Source organism: Pygocentrus nattereri, chromosome 13, assembly GCF_015220715.1.
Source record: "Pygocentrus nattereri isolate fPygNat1 chromosome 13, fPygNat1.pri, whole genome shotgun sequence".
Taxonomy (NCBI): Eukaryota; Metazoa; Chordata; class Actinopteri; order Characiformes; family Serrasalmidae; genus Pygocentrus; species Pygocentrus nattereri.
This window is the reverse complement of record NC_051223.1, coordinates 17,370,803-17,396,023: the sequence shown is the minus strand read 5'-3', so window position 1 is coordinate 17,396,023 and position 25,221 is coordinate 17,370,803. Positions and strand designations below refer to the sequence as shown.

Here is a 25,221-nt window from a genome sequence, read left to right as displayed (position 1 = left end):
AAACACTGCTAGCTGGTGTACTGTGTGTTTTTACCATGAAGACAATGAACTCTCTGAACACTGTGCCACGCATCTTCCATGACTGCTCCATGAATCTCTGTCTTTCTTCATCAAAGACAGGATATGATGCTGGGAGCACAATGTGGAAGAAGTTTCTAGCTTCATCAACTGAAAACTCAAGAATTGAGTCACTCATAGAAGTATTGCTTAGTGTTTCTCTTTTGGTTCCTTTTCTAATTCGCATTACAGTGTTCAGTGTACGTGCTGAAAAGACGATGAATGGAGCGCTTCTTATATATCACCCAACTTCTCTGAACCATAAATGCTTCAGCAAGTTTCTTCAGGCACTTCTGACAACACTGTTCCACTGATACTATCTGTTCGGTATGAACAATGAGGCGTATATATAATTTCACAATACTGGAATTTTTTCTGACGCACAATACATATTTGTTTAGTAAATGTTTCATAAATGTTCAGTTTTATAAAGTTTGACAAGTTGGAACAGACAACAAGGAACATATGGCACCACATTTAAAAAACACTATCAAAAAATGCATATAATAATGAGGCTCCAATATGAGGATTGTGCACTAATGCCGATATCTGTCATTTTTCATGTATATCTGCTGCCATACATAACATCTACACAATGTAGAAATTGAGTCTAAACTGATTTAGATTAGTATTAGTAGAAGTTACAAAATACTGTCAAATCTAAACATCCGTCAGATGCTTTTCATAAAGCCACTGTCTGCCTATATGGATTCTGATATCACTATGCATCCCTTGTGTACGATGATATTTATTCACTGTTTCACACGCTAAACTGTATTAAATCCAGTTATACAGGCCAAATTAGTAGCTCTTTGCAATGAAACATGCAGTTGGTTAGTTTTCTCTCAATAATATCTATGATACACTCAGAAAAGCCCATTTTGACATCAGTGATGTCATTTATGCACAGTTCGTTACCAAGTACTCTAATTACACAACTTTGGGAAATTTCAGAATGTTTCGATAGACCAGTTGAGCTATGATTTTTTTCAGTCCTAGCTGCATAGTTTCCAGCATACAGTCAACACTGTGGCTCTCTAAGACCTTCAGCCAAATACTGTAGCAAATGTCCCAACATTTTAGCATACCTTCCTAGAAGTAAGGGCACATAACACATCATCACTGTTTCTAACAATAACATCAGTGCCAAAATCTGTCTTGAAGATCTGATTGGTCCAGCAACCCAGCCTGTTTATGGTGCCTCAGCCTAAAAAGGGAACTGTACCGATTTTTCAAAAACTGCAAAAAAAGCCAATTAAACCAAGTCAGAACTGTTCACAGTGGTGGTGATAGGAACCAGAAGTCTAAAGATTTGAATCCTCTGAAATCTCAATCACAGAAAGTTATTACATGAAATGGTTATGAATACACTCATGTCTGGCAATGTTTTATGATAGCTTTCTGATAATGTTTGGGCTTAAAATGTATTGTAAGCATTGTAGGGTAAAATAGTGCCCAAAGAAAACTTATTTTTTCTGATTCATGACTATTTTACCATCATCAACCTAGCATATAAAAGCTCAAAAGGCATATGTAGGTTCACTGGTGGATTTGGATAGTAAATAAATTAGCTTTGTTTGTGTTGTAGACATTGTGACCCCTGGTTCCTATCACCATCACTGTAAAGAAATCAGTCTGTAAGTTTCTCTACAACAAACCATTTCACATCAAACCCTTCTGCATGACTGAATACATTTTTGAAAAACTGGTGGGATTCCCCTTTAATGAAAAAAGTGGACAAATTTGGTCGTTTGTGAGTAATCTACTATGCAACAAGGCAGACAGGGAACCTGACCTGGCAGATAGGATAGCAGTGGAATGTGGAAGTCTTGAAAGAGTGTGGAGACAGGTTGGGCTTATCAGATAGGACAGACAAATCCACAAGAGAATTCGTCTGGGCCCCCTTCCTAACTGCTCTCTGATCATTTCTAGAGAGTCTGATGTGTTTGGAGACTGTTGTTGGGTAAGTCTAAGACAATGTGTCTCTCCTTAGCCACTTGTGTCCTTCTCTCTAGACTGCAATAAACTATAAATGAGAAAGCCGGAATAAAAACAGCTGTAAATGATTCGCTTCCTGAGGTTCCTACATTCCATGCTGTCAGAAGTGGCAGAGTGTTGAATCTGAGAAGAACTGTCAAGCAGACATTTTAAGTTTTACTACCATGTCAATAAAGAGCAAGCAGAGATAGCCAGAATACTTTGAAAAATAATGATAGCCGAATACTGAATATGCTTTCCTCAATTCAACATTATTGCTTCCAGTCGCCTGCTTCAGTCCACTGCTGCCCCCATAATCCTATTGCCATCTCCTGGACTAATCCAGCAATTTTCCATATTTGACTATAAATTGTTTGTATGTATATGTAATTTTCAGTTAATAGCATGCATGCAACCTGCTAACAAATGTACACAGGTCAAGTACAACATGTTCATTGCAGAGGAGACTGTTCAGCTCAGTCATCCCTCAAAGGAGCTCAGTAACAGAGATTAATGATTAATACCTGACTCAGCACATTGATTTATCAGTCTACTCAGGCTTTAGTAGAGTTCAGCAACACTGAAGTGAATAACATCATAACATATTTATCAGTCTACTCAGGCCTTAGCAGAGCACAGTAACACTGAGATTAATAACTGATCAAAATGATTTCTCAGTCTACTCAGGTTTTAGTAGATTTCGGTAACACTGAGATTAATGATTAATACCTGACTCATCACAGATTTATCAGTTTACTCAGGTTTTAGAGTTCAGCAACACTGAAATGAATAACCTATCACATATTTATGAGTCTACTCCGGCTTTAGTAGAGTTCAGTAACACTGAGATTAATAATTTATCATCACTTTGATTTATCAGTCTACTCAGGCTTTAGTAGAGTTCAGTAACACTGAGATTAATAACTGATCACTTTGATTTATCAGTCTACTCAGGCTTTAGCAGAGCTCAGTAACACTGAGATTAATAATTTATCATCACAAATGTATCAGTCTACTCAGGCTTTAGTAGAGTTCAGTAACACTGAGATTAATAACTGATCATCACTTTAATTTATCAGTCTACTCAGGCTTTAGCAGAGTTCAGTAACACTGAGATTAATAATTTATCATCACAGATTTATATGTCTACTCAGGCTTTAGTAGAGTTCAGTAACACTGAGATTAATAACTGATCATCACTTTGATTTATCAGTCTACTCAGGCTTTAGCAGAGTTCAGTAACACTGAGATTAATAATTTATCATCACTTTGATTTATCAGTCTACTCAGGCTTTAGCAGAGTTCAGTAACACTGAGATTAATAATTTATCATCACAGATTTATCAGTCTACTCAGGCTTTAGTAGAGTTCAGTAACACTGAGATTAATAATTTATCATCACAGATTTATCAGTCTACTCAGGCTTTATCAGAGTTCAGTAACACTGAGATTAATAACTGATCATCACTTTGATTTATCAGTCTACTGAGGCTTTAGTAGAGTTCAGTAACACTGAGATTAATAACTGATCATCACAGATTTATCAGTCTACTCAGCCTTTAGTAGAGTTCAGTAACACTGAGATTAATAATTTATCATCACAGATTTATCAGTCTACTCAGGCTTTAGTAGAGTTCAGTAACACTGAGATTAATAACTGATCATCCCAGATTTATCAGTCTACTCAGGCTTTAGTAGAGTTCAGTAACACTGAGATTAATAACTGATCATCACAGATTTATCAGTCTACTCAGGCTTTAGTAGAGTTCAGTAACACTGAGATTAATAACTGATCATCACTTTGATTTATCAGTCTAATCAGGCTTTAGTAGAGTTCAGTAACACTGAGATTAATAACTGATCATCACTTTGATTTATCAGTCTACTCAGGCTTTAGCAGGATCTTCCGTGTTTGTAAAGAATACATTCTCCTGTTACTTTATAGATATTTATTTTAAAATAGTTACTAAGTACTGTTTCTTTTAAATAATGTATATAGTTTTTAAATCGTTTCTAAAAGTATTCTTCTAAAATGTAAAAGGTAATCAACGCTGCTTTTAAATGTAACTTCGACTGAATGCAGATTCTTCATTTCTGTCTTCTGAATTCTGCGTCCCGCTACATCCCAGTCCTGCCCCCAAGTTCACACGCCTCACACGCACACTGATCAAACGCCTACCTCCACGACCTGAACGTAACTCGAGGGAAACCATCCTCTCACTCCATCCTTCTCTCCTTCCCACCATCCACCTGGCAAAGCCTGGATTATTTTGATCATTTCTCCAGCCTCGAACTTCAAGCCCTGCTGATGCTGCTCCCCGCTGAAGGCGTACAAACTTTTACAGAAAGATCCAGACATGGCCAACTTTTCCAGGCGCTCAGTGACAACAGGTTAGACCGTTTCTCCCCAGAAAAGCACTCAAACTCGGTTTCTTCTTAATGACACACGGTAGCATTTATCACTTGAAACCTCGCCGTGTTCCCGCAAGTCCGGTGACTGTGTGGTGACGCCTCGTTTAAATCTGCTCCTCTGCCCACACCTCTGTGGAAAATAACAGACGACCAACCCAGCGGCTTCGCTTTACTTCGCTTTCTGTGGCACAACACGGTAGTGACCCAACGACTCTACATGCATGGCACAGGCAGAAGAGACTTTCCCTGTTAATTTCCCCGCCTGCATTCAGATAAGCCCCGCCCCTCCTGCCACTGGATTGGACAGCAACTCAGACTGACGAGAGCTTCACAGGCAGCCAGGGAAACAGGCAGCCAATCACAGCACAGGGGGACGGAATACGGGTGTGAGAAACAATAACGTGCACACACCCCTTTCGTAAGCTCTGTACACGTTGTTGCTCCAGCGAACGCGGCTGCTGTCCCGTTTGATCAGCACATTGAAGGGCGCAGTTTTTGGGAGGTATTTCTCGGTTAGCCTGATAACAATTGGCAAATAAATAAATGAATAGAAAGCCTGTCCAATACTAAGAACTAAAGAACATTCCTTTCGGACAAGTTTTAACTCCTGTCCTAAGTTACTCATCTTATTGAGAAATGCTGCTTTGTGGAATAGACCCTTGGTATATTTAGAAAAGTCTATAATGTATTAAACACTATAATAATAATGAGCAGGCTCCCTGTTATACCCAGCAAACATTAGATTTACATACTTTTTTCATTATTGTTTGGTATATTTGACTTTTATCTATGAAAAAATGTCATGGCTGTACACTGTTCGATCACCTTTTTAATACATGATTTTATATAAGCAGCATTTATTTGTTTGCGTATGTATGTAAGTCTCTATTACACACCCACGATGAAGGTGTGCTTTGGCCACTAGATGGCAGTAATGCATCACTTTTTGGTTTTAGGCCAACTGAGGGAGATGCTGTGAAGTAGGGCTGCCACCCATCCGCACTTAAAAAAGGTGGTTCTTCAAGGATTCTTTAGAAAAGGCAGTGGTTCTATATAGAACCATGAGCTCTCGGTAGAGCCATTTCATGCTTAAATGGTTCTTTGCATAGGCAAATGGTTCTTCAGATCGATGGAGAACGTGTTGTATATGCTTCTGTATAGAACCTTTATGAAAATGGTTCTATCTAGCACCAAAAAGGGGTTCTTTTTTTTGTCTTAAGCTTGACGTTGTGACAATAGTGCAACCCTGTCGGGTGCTATAAAAACATTTTCTATACAGAACCATATACAACACATTTTCCATCTATCTGAAGAATCATTTCACCATGCAAAGAACCGTTTAAGTGTGGTTCACAGATCTCAAAAGAACCACTGCCTTTACTAAAGAACATTTGAAAAACCTTCTTTTTAAGTGTGTAGGAACAAATTGTTTCCATTCCAGGACACAAAATCTCCCGGAATCCAAGCATTTTCATACAGCCTAATGCAAAGGTTTGAGTTCTCCTGGTCAAATGACACGTTTTGTGGATGATATTTTCACCAAATATTAAACTCAGTAAATTGTGTGTTAAAATTATCAGGCAAATGCCATATTTATGTATGTTTTTCCTGTAAAGGGTGCGTTAAATAACTTTCACTTCAATCAGGTAAACATGTTGTTTAGCAGGGGGTATTCAAACTATTTCATACGACTGAACGGTAGCATTTCTTATGAAGTTTAAATGAATTCCTTTCATCCAGTCGAGCCATTGTATTCAAAGAATGGGTTTGATTTGCTCAGATTACTCTCAATGGAGGGACAAGTGTTTGTGAAAGCTGCGCTGCTGGTGACCTGTTTATGCACTGGGCAGCACTTCAACACTCTGAGAAGACTGGGTTCACCTTACGTCTGTCTACCTTTGACAACATCGTATGCAGAATTTTACATGGCTGAAGTGGGAACCCTCATGGCTTTAAGGTAGTTCAATTCTAGAAATACTGGAGCGTCTGGATACTGGATGGAGTTGATTCCAAGAGTCAATCAGTTCTGTTCCAGAAATGAAGACATAGGGAAGGAGATCTGTCAAAATAAGAAGCGCAACATTAACTACATCTATAACACGCCATCGCTATTTACGTTATGAATGACAAAGGATCTTGACATATTCATTTCATGTGCTACTACCTCAGTTGTTCCACAGGGACACCGAATGGCAGATTAATGAATTGACCTATTAGATCTTAGCCAGGTCTGTCAACTCCTTTGAGAAAGTAGACATCATTGCTTCATTGTAAATCAAACATGACTTGGCCTTTAGTGAGATTAAGTTGAATGACTTAATAGATATTAATAGCAAGGCAATTTGGGGAGCTAATTCAAAATGAACTTATCTGGTAGCTAAACTGTAACAATTCTTGATTCTGCCTTGTCAGCTTCTGGGTGTTTCAGCACTGGCAGAGACGTTTGACTGTAAGCAACTTTTGTGTTGCAAATTGGACATTTTACTCTGTAGGTTAAATACAATCAATCTATTCTAGAATTCACAACCATTTGTCACTGTGCTGCACACTGTGAAATTAGACCTCTGCATTTAACCCATCCGTGCAGTGAAACACCCACATACATGCACACTAGTGAACACACACACTAGGGGGCAGTGAGCACACTTATCCACAGCGCCTGGGGAGCAATTGGGGGTTAGGTGCCTTGCTCAAGAGAACTTCAGTCATGGACTGTCAGCCAAGGGGATTGAACCAGCAACCTTCCAGTCAGTGGGCTGGTTCCCTAACCTCCAGTTCCTCCTATTGATGTGTGTGTCATGGAAGGAGAGTGATAGCAAAATATCATACACTCTGTGAGCGTGCAGATGTGGGAAAATCACTGTATGGAATCAAGTCCAAAGCTTGATTCCCAAATTCTGAAAATCCACTCTCTTTTTACATGGCCTACTAGAAACGTCCTGAAATTTTCCATAGAGGACAGTTATTAGCAGTTCTGAAATACAATATAAAAATCTGTGAGTTTAGGTCAGAGGTGGTTAACCAAAATCCTCCTGTTCGTATACAAGCACTTGTTTTTCAGCCATGCCTCTTGAAGGTTTGGTACTAGATGACCAGCTTGGTATTTTGCTATTAAATAGAATCCCCAGATGTTACAGCAGTGTTAAAGACGCAAGCCCATAATGATTTATGAGCAGTTTCAGTACTGTGTGTGGTGTATTACATCATTCATTTTATTATTATTTGCCTTGTGGCATATGTTCTTCATGGGAAAAAAGACCTCACAGGTGGTTTATGCTTGGCTTCCATTTTAATGGATTACTGATTTACTGATCTACCTCAGTTATTCCTGCGTGGGGCGGAAGCGATTATCCACTTCACAGTCTTATACTCAGATTCAGCAGTCTGTGAAATAAATTTAAAAGAAAACATATTGCCATGTCTGTCTTCATCAGGCTTTATGGGATGGATTTTGCATTTAAATCAACAAAACCTCTCCTTTCCAACATCATGGTTCTTGGTTCTCAGCTTGTTGACCTGCATCTCGGCAATGTCAGCCTCCTCCAGCTTGTGCTGCACCTTCCTCAGTTTAGACAGGTGACTGTTGGCCTGCCCTTCCTGTGGAAGTACACAGTGAATTACATTCATGTTAAAGAATGTTTTCAGTAATTATTTATCTGCTAACTCATTTTATTTTTGTCTCTTATAGAAACTTACAGCTTCTTCTGCCTGACACTTGTAGGCCTTCACTTTTAGTTGAAGTTTATTGACCAGATCTTGGAGCCTTAAGACATTCATTCTGTCCTCTTCAGTCTGTGGACAAAAATATCACACAAATTTAATGTACATTTCCAATTAATGAACTGAGATAAGAATAATAATTGTATGAATAATACTTATAATTGTATTAAGAATAAAAGCTCTTTAAGTTCTTTAAAGCATCATCTGTGTAAACAATTTAGCCAACTTTTATTAAAACTGTATCTCCACATAATGTAAAAGTTCTACGCTAATTATTGGTATAGGAAAAAACTGTCAACTAAGAACCATTCAGGAACCTGTATATGAAAGAATGTGAGGTAAATTATCAACATACCTGATGGGTGAGCTCCTTAACTCTTCTCTGGTATTTCGGCACACTTTTAACAGCATCTATACCACACCTCCAGTTCACGGACCTGTGAGAGGAAACACAGGGAGACTGCTGTAACTTATCCAGCATGTTCTCGTATTAGTCTAAAAACACCTGCAGTGCAATGAAAATATACTATGTGTTTTATTTACTTCAAGTCAAAATATCAATTAAGTACAAGTTATTCACTTTTGAGGAGATATTTATGAGATATAAGATAATTCACCTGCATAAGGAAGAGAAAGTCAAAGGAAAAGAAGTGTAAAACATCAGAAAAGCAGCACTTGAAGCTTAAAGTTTTCACCATTGAGAGATTCACTGAGAAGAAACTCAAGCCCCACTCTTGCTTCAGATCTGAAAGTTGTTAGAAGAAAACTCAACACTTTGGGTCTGAAAGGATGTGCAGCTGCCAAGATAGAAGTTGCTGGTGTTCACAGAACAATAAAGCTGAGACTACTTGGATTGTTTTATGAGTTTGATGTAGGTTGTGTGCCAAAGTGTGAACATTAAAGGATACTGCACAAACAAGCCATTAATGGAAATTTGTAAATGTTCCATATGGAGATATGGAAATGGATGGAATATGTTTTGGATCTGTTTTGAATTCACTGTGTTTGTGATGTCACAAAAACCAACTCATTTACATATGCCGTTAAAAATGAAAGGTCAGCTCAACTCAAAATGATATAGCAACTGATTTCATTGCTTTTCTTGAGTTGACTCAACTTGAGGACACAAGAGTTCGCACAACTCAAATTCTTCTCAGTTGAAAGTTCTCTTACTTAAGTTACTCTCTTTCTCTTACAGTCAAAGGTTCTTTTACTTTTTTAGTTCTGCATCTCAGTTAGGTAAATAAAATGAAACTGTTTATTATATTTAACATCCCCACTAGCCAGGACTCTCTCCATCACACAACCTGCTAGACATTTTTCCTCTTGGATATGCACTTACAGATGGCTATGGCATAGCTGGGGCTCAAACTCACTACCTCCTGCTGGGGTGACGGCTTAGTCCACTGCATCACTCAGGAACATGTGAAGTTCCGTTTACACTAGAGAAAACTCAAGAAAAACTGTGAAATCAGTTACTCTATCGTTTTAAGTTAAGCAGACTTTTTTTAAGTGTATCTGTCTATTTAGATCATTTGTCTGTTTAGCCTACAGCAGTGTAGCCACACCAACTCATGTTGAAGTTTTAGGAGTGTCTCAGCCTTGACTGTTTTTTAATGAGGCACAATACAGGGCAGCCAATCAAAACAGAGGTTAAATATACGTCTCTTCAAAGCACAAAAGTTAACATTAACATTAAAAACAGCCTGCTTGATTCTAAGTGGTGCACAGAGACTAGAAAATGGTCATGTAAACATGAATATGACTGTTTTTTGGCCCATAAAATCATACAGATGTTCCAAGAGGATCTTTGGGGGAAACGAACATACAATAAAAAATTCGAATACGGGCCCTTTAAGGAACTTGCTGAAAAGTTCTTTAAGAAACCACAAGCAGTTCATTTACAGAGTCACTTTATAGAAGGTTGTTCACATCATGCAGACGCAGGATGAATTAATGCTATCAATGTACTTGAATGCCTTTGGTTGGTAACTTTTGTTGTAAGCTTGATGCTTTTGTGCTTGTTGTATGAGGAAAAGGATTCAGAGCATTCTTTCTGGAATCTGGGGGATCATTTAACCAGTCGGTAGCTCTTTCCCACACCAAGCTGTTGGTTTGCCAGAGTATTTGAACAGCAGTAACCATGGGACTTACTCATTAGGGCAAGCAGGCTTATTGGGCTTTGCTTTGAAATGATTAGCCAGCTTTCATAATGCCTCCAGTCCTGCTGTTCATTTGGCCAAGAGATAGAGCCATGTTCTGTGGCACTCTCACACACACAGTAACTAAAAATGCATTCAATTTTAATGGTATTAAAATGAGTGCAGAATAAAAAATGAGTACAAGAAAAGGAGAGAGTGTAAAACAAGGGTCTTTGAGAGAAAATAATCAAAAAGATTGAAAGTCTTGGAAGGGAAAAGTGGATGCAAATATTCTGATATGGATGGAAAAACCACACACGATAAAACAACAAGCCAAGAAAGAACAAAATGTTTTAATAGTTTAAAATGACAAATATATACAAAATGAATTTAATCCTCTTCCTTGTTTTTGTTCGTTTGGAGTTGGATCTGTTTGTAGTGCTTTTCCTTCTCTCTAGTGAGTGCTGTTTTTGGCAGTTCCTTTACGCAATCCGATTCCCAAGCAACACATTTGTTGGGTTAAGCCTGTAACAGCACAGAACGTCAAACCTTGTAGTTGAGTAATTTAAGGACATTGGGTTGCTTAAGGATAATTTATAGGAACGTACGTCAGTGATGGCCTTCTTTGCTTTCTTCTGAGCATTTCTCGCCTCCTGGATGGCTTCCTCTACCTCTCCCTGAAGTTGATTTATATCACACTCTAGCTTCGTTTTTTGGCACTGAGCAGACGGGTGTTCTGAATTGCGGTGATTATTTTTATTAAAAAGAATAAAAAACAGCTGTGTGAAATGGTTAGCCATACAGTGCTGTACTCAGGGGTGAAGGTAGGAGGACAAAGCAAATGATCTTGACTATTAATAATGACTCAAGACTTGTACAGCACTCTGAACTCTTCTCAGAGAGTGTCTGTCTAGAGAAAAATGCTCCTAGTACATTTTAATTGTATGGGCAGAATTTCTGTTATAATAATTCCTGCTAGTATATTTCTGTATTTCTTTATTTGCTTGTGTGCAATATTTAAGTACAATAGCCACAAAATACACAGAACCATATAAACATAGGTAAACTACAAACTACCAAAGCTCTATTTACTTCATAAAGTTTTTATTTTTTTAAGTCGGGCTTCACAGTGAAACTTTCATGCAACTTAAGTTGCTTGAAACCTACATGAAAGTAAATTACACTTGAAGTGCATAATGTAATGCTTCCTGCAGCTTACTTGAAACTTAGGCACAACAGTTGCAAGCTTCTCTCCTTCATGGAACCAGATTCATGAAACAGCCAATGAAAAACGCGTAACATTACCATGATGAAGGGCATACTTTCAAACTTTCACCAATAGACAAGAAAAAAAAACAAGAGATGGTTTATTGGGTTGTCAAAATGGAGACACTGATATTTTATATTTAATACAGGCCTCAGATTCATTAAGGATCCAAAGTAAAAAAAAACAACAAAACATTACACAGTCTGCTATGAACTTATGCTTCAAGGACATGATGAGCAAACATTCCGTAGGCTATAACTATAACGGCTACGTATACATTAATTATTAAGGCTAAACATAAACAAAACTGATAAAAACTCAAATATATACATTAAAGAACCCTGGATAAATGAATAAATATCAGACATAGATATAGAATAAAAGAACAGCAATGTGTTGTATGCAACTTTATTTGTTTTGTGCAACTGTAAAGTAAAATAAATGAATAACGGAAATCAGACCCTTAAATGGCCAGACCGCCACAGACTGCCACTCCTAATAAAACAAAGTTTTATTACACACTTCCGTAACCTAAGAAAAGCTCAAGCAGTTTGCATTGAAGTCCCTGTATTTAATGAATAATAAGCCTAAGTAATAAGCCTGGAATTTTGAAAGGGTTAAATGAAGGAGGGGCAGTCTGTGACTTCTATTTCAGTAGCACTGTGCTGGAATGTGCATTCTTTCACAGCTATGTAAACACATTGCATACATATTTTCTTATTTTCTCTCCTCCATTTGTTGCTTGTCACCTGCTGTATCTTTATATATATATATATTATTCTCTGCAAAGATACCAATTGTGTGAAATGTCAGTATTAACATCAGTAATACGCACATGAATAAAGATACATAGAACAAAATCTTATCAAACAATTGTCAACAACAAGGTTTGCATTACATTCTCACTGTCTTTTCAGCTCATCATTTTCTTTAAAGATCCAGACTAATAAAAAAAGAAAAGTAGACTCAGAGAAGTGAGGAGTAAGAAAAATGGTTAATGTTTCTCTTTACACTTTTTGTTCAGACTGTTTTACACCAATCCAGTAGGTGGCGGTAATTCCCCCATTTCTGTTGTTAGCTAGTGGAAAGAATAAGAATCAGGGGATTAAGTTACTTGAGAAAACGAAAGAAATCGGCAGCAACATTGTCCCAAAACATTGGTGACTTGTTCAAAAAAAGGCCCAAAATCGGTAAACTGCTGCTGCTGAGTGCAGGGCTTCTATTTCTTTACAACTCCCCTGCGTTAACAGTGCCGGGCTCGGCTAAGCCCAATAGTATATTGTACATGTAACACCGGATTATTAGTGTTGTTATTCAGATAACTCCAAAGTCTGGATTTTAGTTGATTTTTAAGAAATGTAGGTTAAGTGACAATAACATTCAGTCACTCACTTTGCAATGCTGATGATCAAGCTAGGGTGTATTTTACTCTCAACATGCCTGTTGCTCCTAAGGCCATAGTAAATAAAATACAGTATAGAGGTGTAAAAAAGGGTTAAATATGGAAATGTTTTTTAATTTATTATTTTGCCCCTATTTATTCAGTGGGTCAGCATTTGGAGGGTGAGCTATCAACAGCTAGTAGCAGTGAAACTCAACAGTTAGCCGAGTATAAATTCTGAGATTAAAATACTAAAATCTGAATATAAAAAAAACTATTTTAAAATGGTCAGTATCTTTTCCACACATAGCCTGCAATGTCATGAACAACCTCTGAAATATTAGTGCCAGATTCATGCAAATGCAGTTTTGGAGTTCTACCTTGCCACTAAAAAGGGCCTAACTGTTGAGTTCAGTGTTGTTTGTGTACTCTGTAGAGCCAGAAAAGAGCTTTCAAACAGCATCAAAGCCATCTGTAATTTAAATGGACATAATCAAGGTTGAATGTGTAGTGCCCTACCCTCTTACTTAAAACATTCTTAGTCCATTTCTCCCTTTATATTAGTGGCAGATTCATGCAAATGCAGTTCTGGGGTTCTACATTGCCACTAAAAAGGCACACAAAGTTTGATGAAAATCTGTGTCGGTTGAGTTCCAAAGTGTCCGATGAAGAACAGCAACAGAGACAGACAGCAACAGAGATACAGAGGAGGGAGAACAACAACAGACCTAGGTGAGCAACAGAGAGAGACAATGAAGTCCCAGCACAGTTGTAGGAAGATTTGAATAAGACGGAACACTTCAATTTATCTCATTATTAATTCATGTTTAAGTTTTAATGACCATACCGATAGTGTACCTCATGAAGTAATTCTTATCTATTTATGTCAACAGTAGAGAGATAGGCAATAAAGGACAGCAACATCAGAGACAGACAATGGAGGGCAGCAACAGAGACAATGGAACAAAGCAACAGACAACTGAGGTGAGCAACAGAGACAGACAATGAAGTCACATCACAGATGTAGGAAGTTTGAGTAACACTTACATTTATATCAAATTTCTGTTAACAGTGGGGAGCAACAGACGAACAAATAAGGACAGCAACAACAGACTCACAACAAACTTATAATGAATAAAATATGTCTAAATTAAAAGGTTTGAAGTGTGCTCGTGTATTTAGGGGGCATTGGAGTAGAGAGCCAAATGAAGTCCACTTTTGGGGGAAAAAGCCCCCCCCCATCACAATGCTGGCTACGGGCCTGCTTCTCTACATCATTTTGGAGAGCTCTTTTCTCATGAGGAGGTCACTGCACAGTGTCAGAGTGATGGTTATGAGAGCAGCTAGTTTGTTGTCTCTCATCTCCTCTAAAGCCCCAAGAAGACCAGCCTTGAAAAACACCTGTACAGTACCAATAAGTAATACATGTACAATAAACTGACTTGCATTCAGTACTATGTACCTGTGAACAAGTTGAAAGTTTGAGGTGTAACTAATTGTGCAGTAATTAGCTAGGTGCATCTTTATCTGTTATAAAATGATCATAATCAGGGTCCTCTCTGTGTGGAGTTTGCATGTTCTCCCCGTGTCTGTGTGGGTTTCCTCCGGGTTCTCCGGTTTCCTCCCACAGTCCAAAGACATGCAGTCAGGCCAATTGGACATGCTAAATTGCCCCTAGGTGTGAGTGTGTGAGTGACTGTCTGTGTCTGTCTGTCTACCCTGCGATGGACTGGCGACCTGTCCAGGGTGTATCCTGCCTTCCGCCCGATGACTGCTGGGATAGGCTCCAGCACCCCCCCGCGACCCTGACTGAGAAGCGGCTTAGAAAATGGATGGATGGATGGATGGAAAATGATCATAGTTGAACCCTGCTAGAAATAACCATGCCATAAGTATGTCATGGCAGATATGCTATCATAAGTTGTTATGTCATGTCAATACAAATACTGCAAATACATTCATAAAATAGAAATGAAGCATCTGTATTCAGTCCAAGTAACAGTTTGTAAAGGCAGCACTTGAAATGCCATTTACATTTGAAGGAGAACACTGTAGGACTACTTAGTCACAATGGTGAAAAAATAAAAAACACAACCAATGCTTGTTCATTCACTATTTTAAATAAACAAGCACATGTCATGTAAAGATGTACTCTAAAGAAGATCTCAGTAAACAGCTTCTTTACAAACCCTGATGTTCATGCTGAAGCCTGAGTAGACTGATAAATCATTGTGATGATCAGTTATTAATCTCAGTGCTAGTGAACTCTGATAAAGACTGAGTAGACTGATAAATCACTGTGATGTTATGACTGCATTATTGACTGCATTCATCTATCAAATATGATATTAATTCTGTCTTGTCAAGATATAAATAAGTCATCAGAATGTTACTTTTGTTTAAAGTCTTCAAATATAATCCTGCTTGAGAAAGCCTTCCTGCAGATGCAGATCCCCTCTAACACCACAACTGATTCAACAAAGGCAGAGCTAATAAACTGAATCTACCTGGTGTTTTAGTCTCGTTAGGAGTAATGCATCTTCCAAAATGTGGATGAGCGCTTCTCAAGTTGGTAATCAGCTTCCCAAGGTTTTCCTGGAGAGCAGACTGTCTTGTTTGATCATTTCCACAACTAAAAATCTTATATAAAATAATCAGAAAAAACTTTGAGCTTCACTACTCACCCTGAAGAGAGCTGACACTGTCTGGAAAGAAGAGCCTTTCTTCTTTGTTGCTTTCTTTCCAACAGTGCCACCACCAGCAACGGTTTTCCACACATGAAGACAAGAAGACTTTTGAGAAGACCTGACATAGATATAAAGGTTGCAATTGCATAGACAAGCATACCTTCTGCAGAGCCATAACAGGAGTAAAGGAAAGCCAGCAACTTCAAATCAGACTTTTGATAGAGCTGCACCACGGTTTCATTCAAAGGATGTTTATTCTTGTCCAGCCAGCCTGTGATATTATAGTCTACAGTGCCAGCATAGTGGACTAGGGAGAAAATGCTTGACTTGCCAAGATGCTGATCATAAAGCTTGTTCTTAAAGGTAGTATCAAACGCCTTAAGGAACATGCACTCCTCCTTGAGAATGGAGAAGATGTCGATTGGCTGCAAATTGATACATGATGCTGTTACATGAAAACGATGAGTAGTGTTCTTTGATGGTATCAGATTTTTTATATTTTTCATCTTTTTTCATCTTTTCACTCAGCAGCCTAAACGGTTCTTACCCTGTCAATAAGCTCAATGCATGCAGCCAGATCCATTCCAAAGTCACCGAACTCCCACTTCTTTTTTATATTCCTCTTGCTCAAGCAGAAACATGTGGTGGTTGAACAACTGTTGCAGTTTTTGTTGGTAAAGTTGATGCAAAGCTGCTCCAAACTGTTGAACTGCAGGCAATAATATTTCCAAAAAAATATCACAGGTAATCTAGGTCAGTAGTCATATTTATGGATATGTATAGCACGCTGTTCTTTTCTGCTTCATTAGACCATGGCAATAACACTTACATCAAATGTTTCAAATCCAGCAATGTCAAGGACACCAGTGAAGAACTGCCTTGGTTGCATTGTGTCCAACATCTTCTCATAGACTGACTTTGCCTGAGTTCCAATTGAGTTATAAAGCTTCAAAAAACCAATAGAAACAGTCCAAAATTATAACAAAATCTCGTTGCATTCAAAGTTTAGAAAGCCGTGAAAGGTTACCCCATTGGAGATTTGCTCCACATGTGCCAATGTACCCTGTTCATGATTGTGGCTGGGAGAATAATCACTTTTGAAAAAAATACATATCAAGGCACAATTAACCATAAACATAGTTTTTTAAATTTAAAACCACAAGTATTTTACAGTTCAATTACAGTTAAAAAAATCACATATTGTGATTTACTATGTCAAGATGATGACTTATTTTCTCAAAAGTTTTTACATCTTTAATCAAATCATCTTCAATCATTTCAGTGCATCATTACTGAGCAAACACATGAGTCATAAAAACAGAGCATAATTTATCCTGTTTTACTGGATTTAGTACTGTTAAACAGGATTAAACATTGTAATAACTTCAATAAAATCACTGTAGTCACACTCTCAGAAAAAAGGCTACGACACTGTCACTGGGGCAGTATCCTTCTTGTCACTGGGGTGGTGCCCTCAGGGGTACATCTCTGTGCCTTTAGTCAGGGAACATAATTGTACCATAATCCACTGAAGTGATATGTTCTAAGTTGTATTGACTCACCCCGTCTCATCGCCAGGCTTTTTATTAAATGGTTCCATTTGCACTAGGAAAAACTTATTTAAGGTACACAATTAGACCTTAAAATCACTGTTGTACCTTTGAGGGAACATTTATACTGTTTGTATCTTGATGAACGAATCATGTACCTGCATGGAACCTTTTTCTAACAGTGTAATGTTGCACTGCTAGTTCTTTCTGTCTATTCCAACTTTTTAACCCTCAGAAAAACTAAAAGCGTGTGCAAGTGTTGTGATTTTGTATTATTGCCACCCAGTCCTAGGAGATACCAGAAAGATCTTGTATTAAATCTGCCTTTATCAACAGAATGAAAACAAGTTAATGCAACAGATGTAAGTAGAATCATTTTACCCATCGGCTCAGGTTTCTTATGGGACATGATCTGATAAAATATTCTAAATAAATAGCTTCTTTCTGCTGACAGCTGGAATGTGACTCGACTTTTCCAGCAAGTCTGGGTAATGAAACAGCACTGAGTCATACTGAACGATCATTACTTACTCAGAAAATTTGAAGAAAGAAAGAAAAGAAACAACTTCTCAATTCTCAGTATCAACAGAGGCCAGTTTTCTTGTGGTTCTAAAGTTAATTCTAATGAATTTCCCCTGGAAAAGATTTGATATGACTGAGAAGAGTTTGAATAGCCATGCTGAGAGAGAAATTCATCAGAGCCTTGTAGACTCCAACTCATCTTCTGATAGGTGTCAAACCAGCTCACAAAGTGAAAGGTGTTGTCATTTCTGACAGTCTTGGCATTACCAAAGGCCTCTAGCAGAGGGTTGGCAGAGATGATCTGATCCTCCAGCGTACGTCATGAGTCCAGACACTCATTTCTCATGAATAAATTTGCATATGAAGTCTGCTGTTGTTGATACTCTTACTTGCATTTTTCCAGAAGCTGGAGGCTTTCTTCTTGTCTCCTGATACTGCGGTTGTTGCAAAGTACTGGATGACAGGTTTTGTGTTCACAGTTTTCCTGCCCCAGATTCTCCACTTAAAGCAAAGATAAGCCAAAAGCATTACAATGATCTCTCCATAATGAGCTATCCACATTGTATATCATCACTGTCACTCTTGAAAATAAAGCCTTCTAAATGTTCTTGGAGTGGACGCATGAACAACCTAAAAAATCTCTAATTAGGATAGAACCTTCACATTATGCGCAGTTTCTTTAACTTGTAAACTGGTTCTTTATCATTGCACATCTCATTTCCAAAGATGGTTCTTCCATTTATTGAGAGGTTCTTTATTATTATTCCAAAGAACAATTTTCGGCATCTTTATTTTTAAGAATATATCAATATGTCTTTTTTTTTTTACATTATTTGATGATACCAGCAAACCTTTACATTGTGAGAACATTTCAAATTCCATTTATCAGTCATGGACCATCAAAATGGTCCCAAATTACTATCAATCAAATCTAGTTATATATATTGAATAGTTTTCATGACAGTGATGATATACATGTATTTTACTGAGGCTTAAAACAGACGTTGATAGAGAATTCCTCTACAATTTGTTGTCAATTTGATGCTCTTACATGATCAAGATTGACTGATTATCTGTATAGAAAAATAAAAGTTCATTGAAATTAGGTGATTGAGTCCTTTAGATACAAATCATACCTTCTTTTTCAGATATTATGAAACGGCCTGTCACAATAATCACCTGGTCGCAATTACATACACACATGAACACAATTACTGCTGTTCGCTTCCACAATCATGTGTTTTTGTTGCAATAAGCATCAGTTGGAAATGTTTGTTTATTTGAGCTGAGCCATATCTGTCATCAGTTACTGATTATCAACAGCTAGCATTGATGTCGGAAGGGGGGGGGTCCAGAGAGTTCAGAGAGTTTCTGGTGGGCAGGTAGTACTTTGGTCCAGTTACTGTGGGCCTATGAATAAACTCACAACAATAAACATATAAATGTTACATCCAAGTGTATATCTGGAGTACTTTAGGGGCTAAACCAGCAGCCTCCATCTCAAGTGCTGCAGCCTACATTATAGACTGCAACTGAGATAAGATGAAGCTAAAGTTAGCTTATTGTCAATTCTCATTCCAGCTTAAATGATGTATCAGGTATATTCAGACGCCTGTATCGACGCTAGCATGTAACTGCTGCACTATTAAAAGTGGATTTTTGAATAAAGAGCTAATATCAGCCTCGAGACATTAGTGTAAAATATGTGAGTGATGGTGTACATCAGACAAAACAGGCAGGAGTTACATTTTTTTGCAGATTTCATACATGAATCATGTGAAGATGGACAAAAGCAGCAAGAATAGCACAAAAAAAACAAAAAAATGTGACACCAAAACGTGAAAACAAGCATGAATAAGCTTGTTAAGAAGGATAAGGACATATCCGAGCAGATGGGCAGTGGGAAATGCTGACAGGGCTTAACTTATTTGTCTAGCATTAGTTTATTTCCCACTGGCTGTCATGATTATATCAAAAGCTTTCACTAGTTTTCATTTGATCATTATCTAGCCATCTTGGTTATCTATGTGTAGCATATAAATATTCCATAAGAGTAAGGAATAAAAAAGATCAAATTGCAGGTTTTAGAAAAAGTTCTGAAGGCATGAAGGCAATGCTGTGCATGTATGTGTAGCAGGAGAATTACAGTTAAAGTTTGGGGTGGGCTGGTCTGTATCATGTAACTCCCAGCCTAAAAACAAGTCCCACTTTGGCACTAGCTAGGATACAAGTTAATCAGCCAATTCAGTCAATTTAGTCTTGTACTTTAACCACTGCATACAATAAACGAGTGTGAGACAGATTATGTGAGACATAATTTGTCAGTTTAGATCATGACAGGCCTAAAGCCGAACATATAGATTCAAGACTGGACTGGGCCAGAGTGATAGTTTCTCTGAAAGTGTAAAGGAATTTACCAGTGAGCATGAACTGATATGCCTTATCAGAGATGGAGAAAACGTGGGGTGGTGCTATGAAAGGTCTAACATCCATTCAACATTCAGCCGTCATTCCTCAATCTTATTTCAGATAGAAACACTGAAAAATGACTTTACTTGTAAATGAAACAAGTCTACTTCAATGGGCTTACATCAATCACCCATGCTGCATAACACGCTTTGAGGTTACAGCGCAGACGCTTCATTGAGGTGAGTCATCATGGCCATATGTTCAATTTTATCAAACTCTGGTGGGTTCATTGGGAACACCTGGTCATCCTTCAGAGTGACGGTCTAATGAAGAGAATATAGGAGCTATAAATGTTTGCGCAGTACAGATTGGATATTCATTGTTTTATTTAATAATTATATACAGTGTTGGCTGAATTATTACAAACTAGAAACTAGAGGTTATTTTTAAAAGATGAACAACAGTGAACAACATGGCCTACTGTAATCTTTTCAATCTGCCACTAACAACAGCTCAACACACTTGGGGAGAGAGAGCGGTAGCTGCCAATTTTGTGACATCAGTTAACAGATACACATCAGCTAACATCAAGTGTTCAAGGCTGTGGAAAGGCCATTCCACCCACCCAGAGACAGTCTGTTTTAGAGCGGCCATCATTTAATGGAGCTAATGGCTTAAAAGCCAGTATGGTGAAGTTAAATCCCTTATAAACCCCTTATAAAGACACTTCGGTTCCACACTCCGTCAAAAATAAGGTGCCAGAAAGTGCAGTCCTATAGAAGAGCCACTTCTGGTTTCCTAATAAAACCTTTCAATGGATGATTTTTTTCGAGTGTTTGCAAATAATGCAAGAATGTGAGGTTACAGTGCTCATTGTGGAATTAAATAAATAAATCCCCATGTTGCTAAACGAGCAATCTTTCAGTAAGATCACTGATTAGCTGATCAGCTAATCAAGCTAAAAGAGAGCTAGCAGGCTAAACAACTCCTCCACTACTATCGCAGGCTTTAAATGAAAAACGTGTACTATATGATTTGCTGTAAAAGTGCAACATAAAACACTAAAGAATACGTCACTTGACTGTATATATGCCTCAAATGGCCATCTCTTAGTATTCTTGATTAGGTCTTCAGCCCCACCCACTACACCACCACCTGTAATGGCACAGGCCTGTAATGACACAGGTCCGTCACACACCCCGCCTTAAAATAAATAAATAAATAAATAAAATAATAAATAAAACAAACACAAACCAACAAACAAAAACAGGACAAAAACAATGGGTCCAACAACTCCGATCAATCAACATCGTGTCCCCAGTGCTTCATCCCGAACCACTCAATCTCCCCATTCACCAGTGTCCACCAGCAGCCTTGACACCTAGAAAGCAATTTTAATAACCAAAAACAGTTATTCACTTTTAAGGCCACCCTTAATATGTCGGATGTCCAAGTGGTACCCCTGCAAAAACAGACACCACCTCATCAACTGCTGGTTTGTGATCTGTATACACCACCAGGGGACAACAAGAACCCACATAAACCTCAATGTTTCAATACTCAAATTAATGCCAAAGCCTCCTCTATTACAAAATAATTCACCAATTAATTTGGTAAGAATTGAATTTTCTGGAAAAGAAACCCACTGGGTGATCTACACCATGCTCAGAAACCTGCAACCAAACTGCTCCCGCACCTATATTGCTAGCATCAACCTGCAGTTGAAAACGCCGATCCAATTGGGGGGGCACCCAAGACTTTTTTTTTGATCCCACAACCGGGGAAATTCCACTTCCGCACTTAACCCATCCGTGAAGTGAAACACCACACTAGTGAACACGCACACTAGGGGGCAGTGAGCACACTTGCCCGGAGCGGTGGGCAGCCCTATCCACGGCGCCCGGGGAGCAGTTGGGGGTTAGGTGTCTTGCTCAAGGACACCTCAGTCATGGACTGTCGGCCCTGGGGATCGAACCAGCAACCTTCCGATCACTTCCAGATCCCTAACCTCCAGTCAACGACTGCCCCTTAGTAAGAGGTTAGTAAGAGGTGCTACCACTACAGAAAAGTTTTTGGAGAAAGCATGATAGTATCCAACCATACAAAGAAAATGCATCAAGTCCTTCTTGGTGGAGGGAGGGGGAAACTGATCAATAGCCATCACTTTAGACCGCAATGGGCACACCTGTCCCTGCCCCACAAGCATACCCAAATAAGATACCGTGGCCTTTGCAAACTCACATTTAACCAGGTTTATAGTAAGTGTAGCTTTGACAAAACTATCAAACAGTGCTCTTATACAGAGAAGGTGAGCATCCCAGGTATCACTAAACACCACAACATCATCCAAATAAACAGCACAGCCCTCTAAACCAGTACAACATGATTCATTAGACGCTGAAATATAGCAGGGGCATCTCTCAAACCAAAACTCATAACCCTGTAAGAATACAAACCAAATGGTGCAATGAAAGCAGAGACTTCTTGAGCTCTTTTTGTTAAAGGAACCTGTCAATAGCCTTTCAACAAATCAAACTTGCTCACAAATTGGGCAGAACCTACCTGGTCTATACAATCCTCCACCCATGGCAACGGAAAGGAATCCAGCTTAGTCACTGCATATACCTTCCGATAATCAGTACAAAACCTAAAAGAACCATCAGGCTTATTCACCAAACGGCATGAAGAAGCCCAGCTGGAAAATGAAGGCTCAGCTATTTTATGTTTAAGCATGTAAACAACTTCCTTCTCCAACTGTCTTCTCTTGTCCATAGACACACGGTAGTATCGCTGCCGAACAGTGGCTGCTTCACTTACATCTATATCACGTTCAATAAGACTTGTGCAAGTGGGGGTATCTGGAAACAGTGACTCATTCACTGATCAGTATAACCAAATCCAAATGCTGCAAGGCAGAGAAATGCCCAAGCATTACTCAAAGCTAAATTACTCAAAGCTTCTGAATTTTTTAACTGGCCTAGTAGAACACAATCACCTGGGTCAAAGTCATCAGGAGGCTCTAAAACAGGAAAAACAGAAGGATGAGATGGTTCATCATTAGAGCTAGCACGAGCTAAAAGAACAGGTGTAACATCAACCTGTACTTTGTCACTCAACACCTCTAGCTTTTCCGCATGGGACTCACGGGCATAATAGGGCTTCAACAGGTTAACATGACAGATTCTAGTGACCTTCCTTCTGTCTGGTGTCTCCAACAAATAGTTAAGATCAGACACCTGCCTCACCACAGTATAGGGACAAGCAAATTTGGCCTGAAAAGGAGAGCCAACAACAGGCAGCAGAGGAAGTACTTGGTTACCTGGTTGAAACATACAAACCTCTGTTCTATGATCAAAAGAGACGCTTTATCTTATCCTGAGAATGGCTGAGCTTTTATTTAGCAAAATGACCAGCCTCATAGAGACGGCTTTAAGAGTCACTAACATAACCCAAAACATTATCAGGTGGACCCAATGTTCTCAAATCATCAGCCAGTAGGGCCAATGGACCCTGAACGTCATGAGAATATACAAGTTGATTAGGACTAAATCCCAGATTTTCCTGAGATGCTTCTCTAACAGCCAACAATAACCAGGGCAACCCTGATTCCCAGTCCCCTTGCATTTGAACACAAGCACGTAGCAAAGACTTAAGCATCTGATTGAACCTTTCTAAGGCTCCCTGGCTCTGGGCATGGTATGCAGTAGCCCGTTTATGTTTCACATGAAGATGTTTTAACACCTGGCTAAACAAACTAGAAGTAAAATTAGACCCTTGGTCAGACTGAATGACTCTAGGAATTCCAAAAACAGAAATAAACTGAGTCAAAGCTTTAACCACAGACTTTGCAGTGATAGAACGAAGAGGATAAGCTGCAGGATATCGTGTGGCTTGACACATCACAGTCAGAAGATAAATACTTCCCGCTTTGGATTTGGGTAAAGGGCCCACACAATCCACTATCAAAAAAGGGTTGGCTAATAGCAGGAATAGGATTAAGGGGAGCATGTTTCAGTGTTTGATTAGGCTTACCAGTTAACTGGCAAGTGTGGCAAGTCTTAATGTACATCCCTTTTTAGTTTTGGCCAAAAAAATTGCTGCAGTAATCCAGTGTATGTCTTTCTCACCCCAAAATGTCCCGACACATCATGAGCAGTCTGCAAAACAAGACTACGAAACTGGTTTGGCACTACAATTTGGAAATCCCTCACAAAATGAATGCCATGTGGAACCCACTTTTTCAACAACAGGCCACCTTCCAAAAAGTAACCTGAAGGCAGATCTTTAATAACAGAGGAAGGCAGGACTTTATCAAACGAATCACCGAGAGAAGGATCAGCACGTTGCTCTCTACCCAACACCTCAGGTGAATATTTTACACTCTGAAAGTCCCATTACCAATGAAGGGTCCTTGGGTGGGGAATCTTTACCCATGACACATGTCACCGCACAAGACACAAACATCTCAGGAGAAACAATCTCCTCTAAATCACCCGTTCGAGTGACTGGTATAGAAGACACAACCAAAGAAGGAAGAACATCTTGCCACACCCGTTCTCCTGCAAAATTATTACCCAAAATCAAATGCACTCCTTCTACTGGCAAACTAAACCGCACACCCAACTGTACCTCTCCCTGGACCAAATCAGACTTTAAAACAACCCTATGTAAAGGAACAGACAACACATTTAGTCCAATTCCCCTAATCAAAACATTACTGCCGTATATCAGAAGAAAAAGGCAAAACAGATTCTAATATAAAAGACTCTGATGCCCCAGTATCTCACAAAAAACGAACAGGGACCTCCTGGGTAAAGCCCTCTAAACCCAGGACATCCCAGTAGCAGACTCAATCATAGAAGGAGCAGCAGCTATCAAGCTAACAGGTTTCACAGGGCCAGGAGCACTCCTAGAAAACTTGGAAGGAGTGCCTTCCGACTTCGTCCTCAAGACAGGACATTCGATTTTCCACTGACCACTGGCATGACAGTAATGGCATACATTCTCAAGATTTCTATACTTGGGGAAACGACACAACTGTTCCCCTACTTTAGTACACAGCCCAGTCGTAGGAGAAGGACGCCAGGCCAAGCCCCTT

At 38.9% G+C, this 25,221-nt stretch overlaps 1 protein-coding gene and 1 pseudogene across 2 annotated transcripts in view; both read right to left on the bottom strand.

Moving 5' to 3' along the window:
* Window positions 1-4,686, bottom strand: part of LOC108424860 (growth arrest-specific protein 7) — a 64,794-nt gene extending 60,108 nt beyond the window's left edge. The window contains exon 1 of one of the 2 annotated variants that reach the window (XM_017693126.2): window positions 4,214-4,686. In XM_017693126.2, coding sequence (XP_017548615.1) covers window positions 4,214-4,393 — 180 coding nt within the window. In that variant the 5' untranslated portion in view covers window positions 4,394-4,686. The remainder of the gene's footprint in view (window positions 1-4,213) is intronic. The other variant, XM_017693125.2, reaches the window with a different exon arrangement.
* Window positions 4,687-7,908: 3,222 nt separating this feature from the next.
* LOC119265015 lies at window positions 7,909-24,557 on the bottom strand (annotated as a pseudogene).
* Window positions 24,558-25,221: the final 664 nt, after the last annotated feature.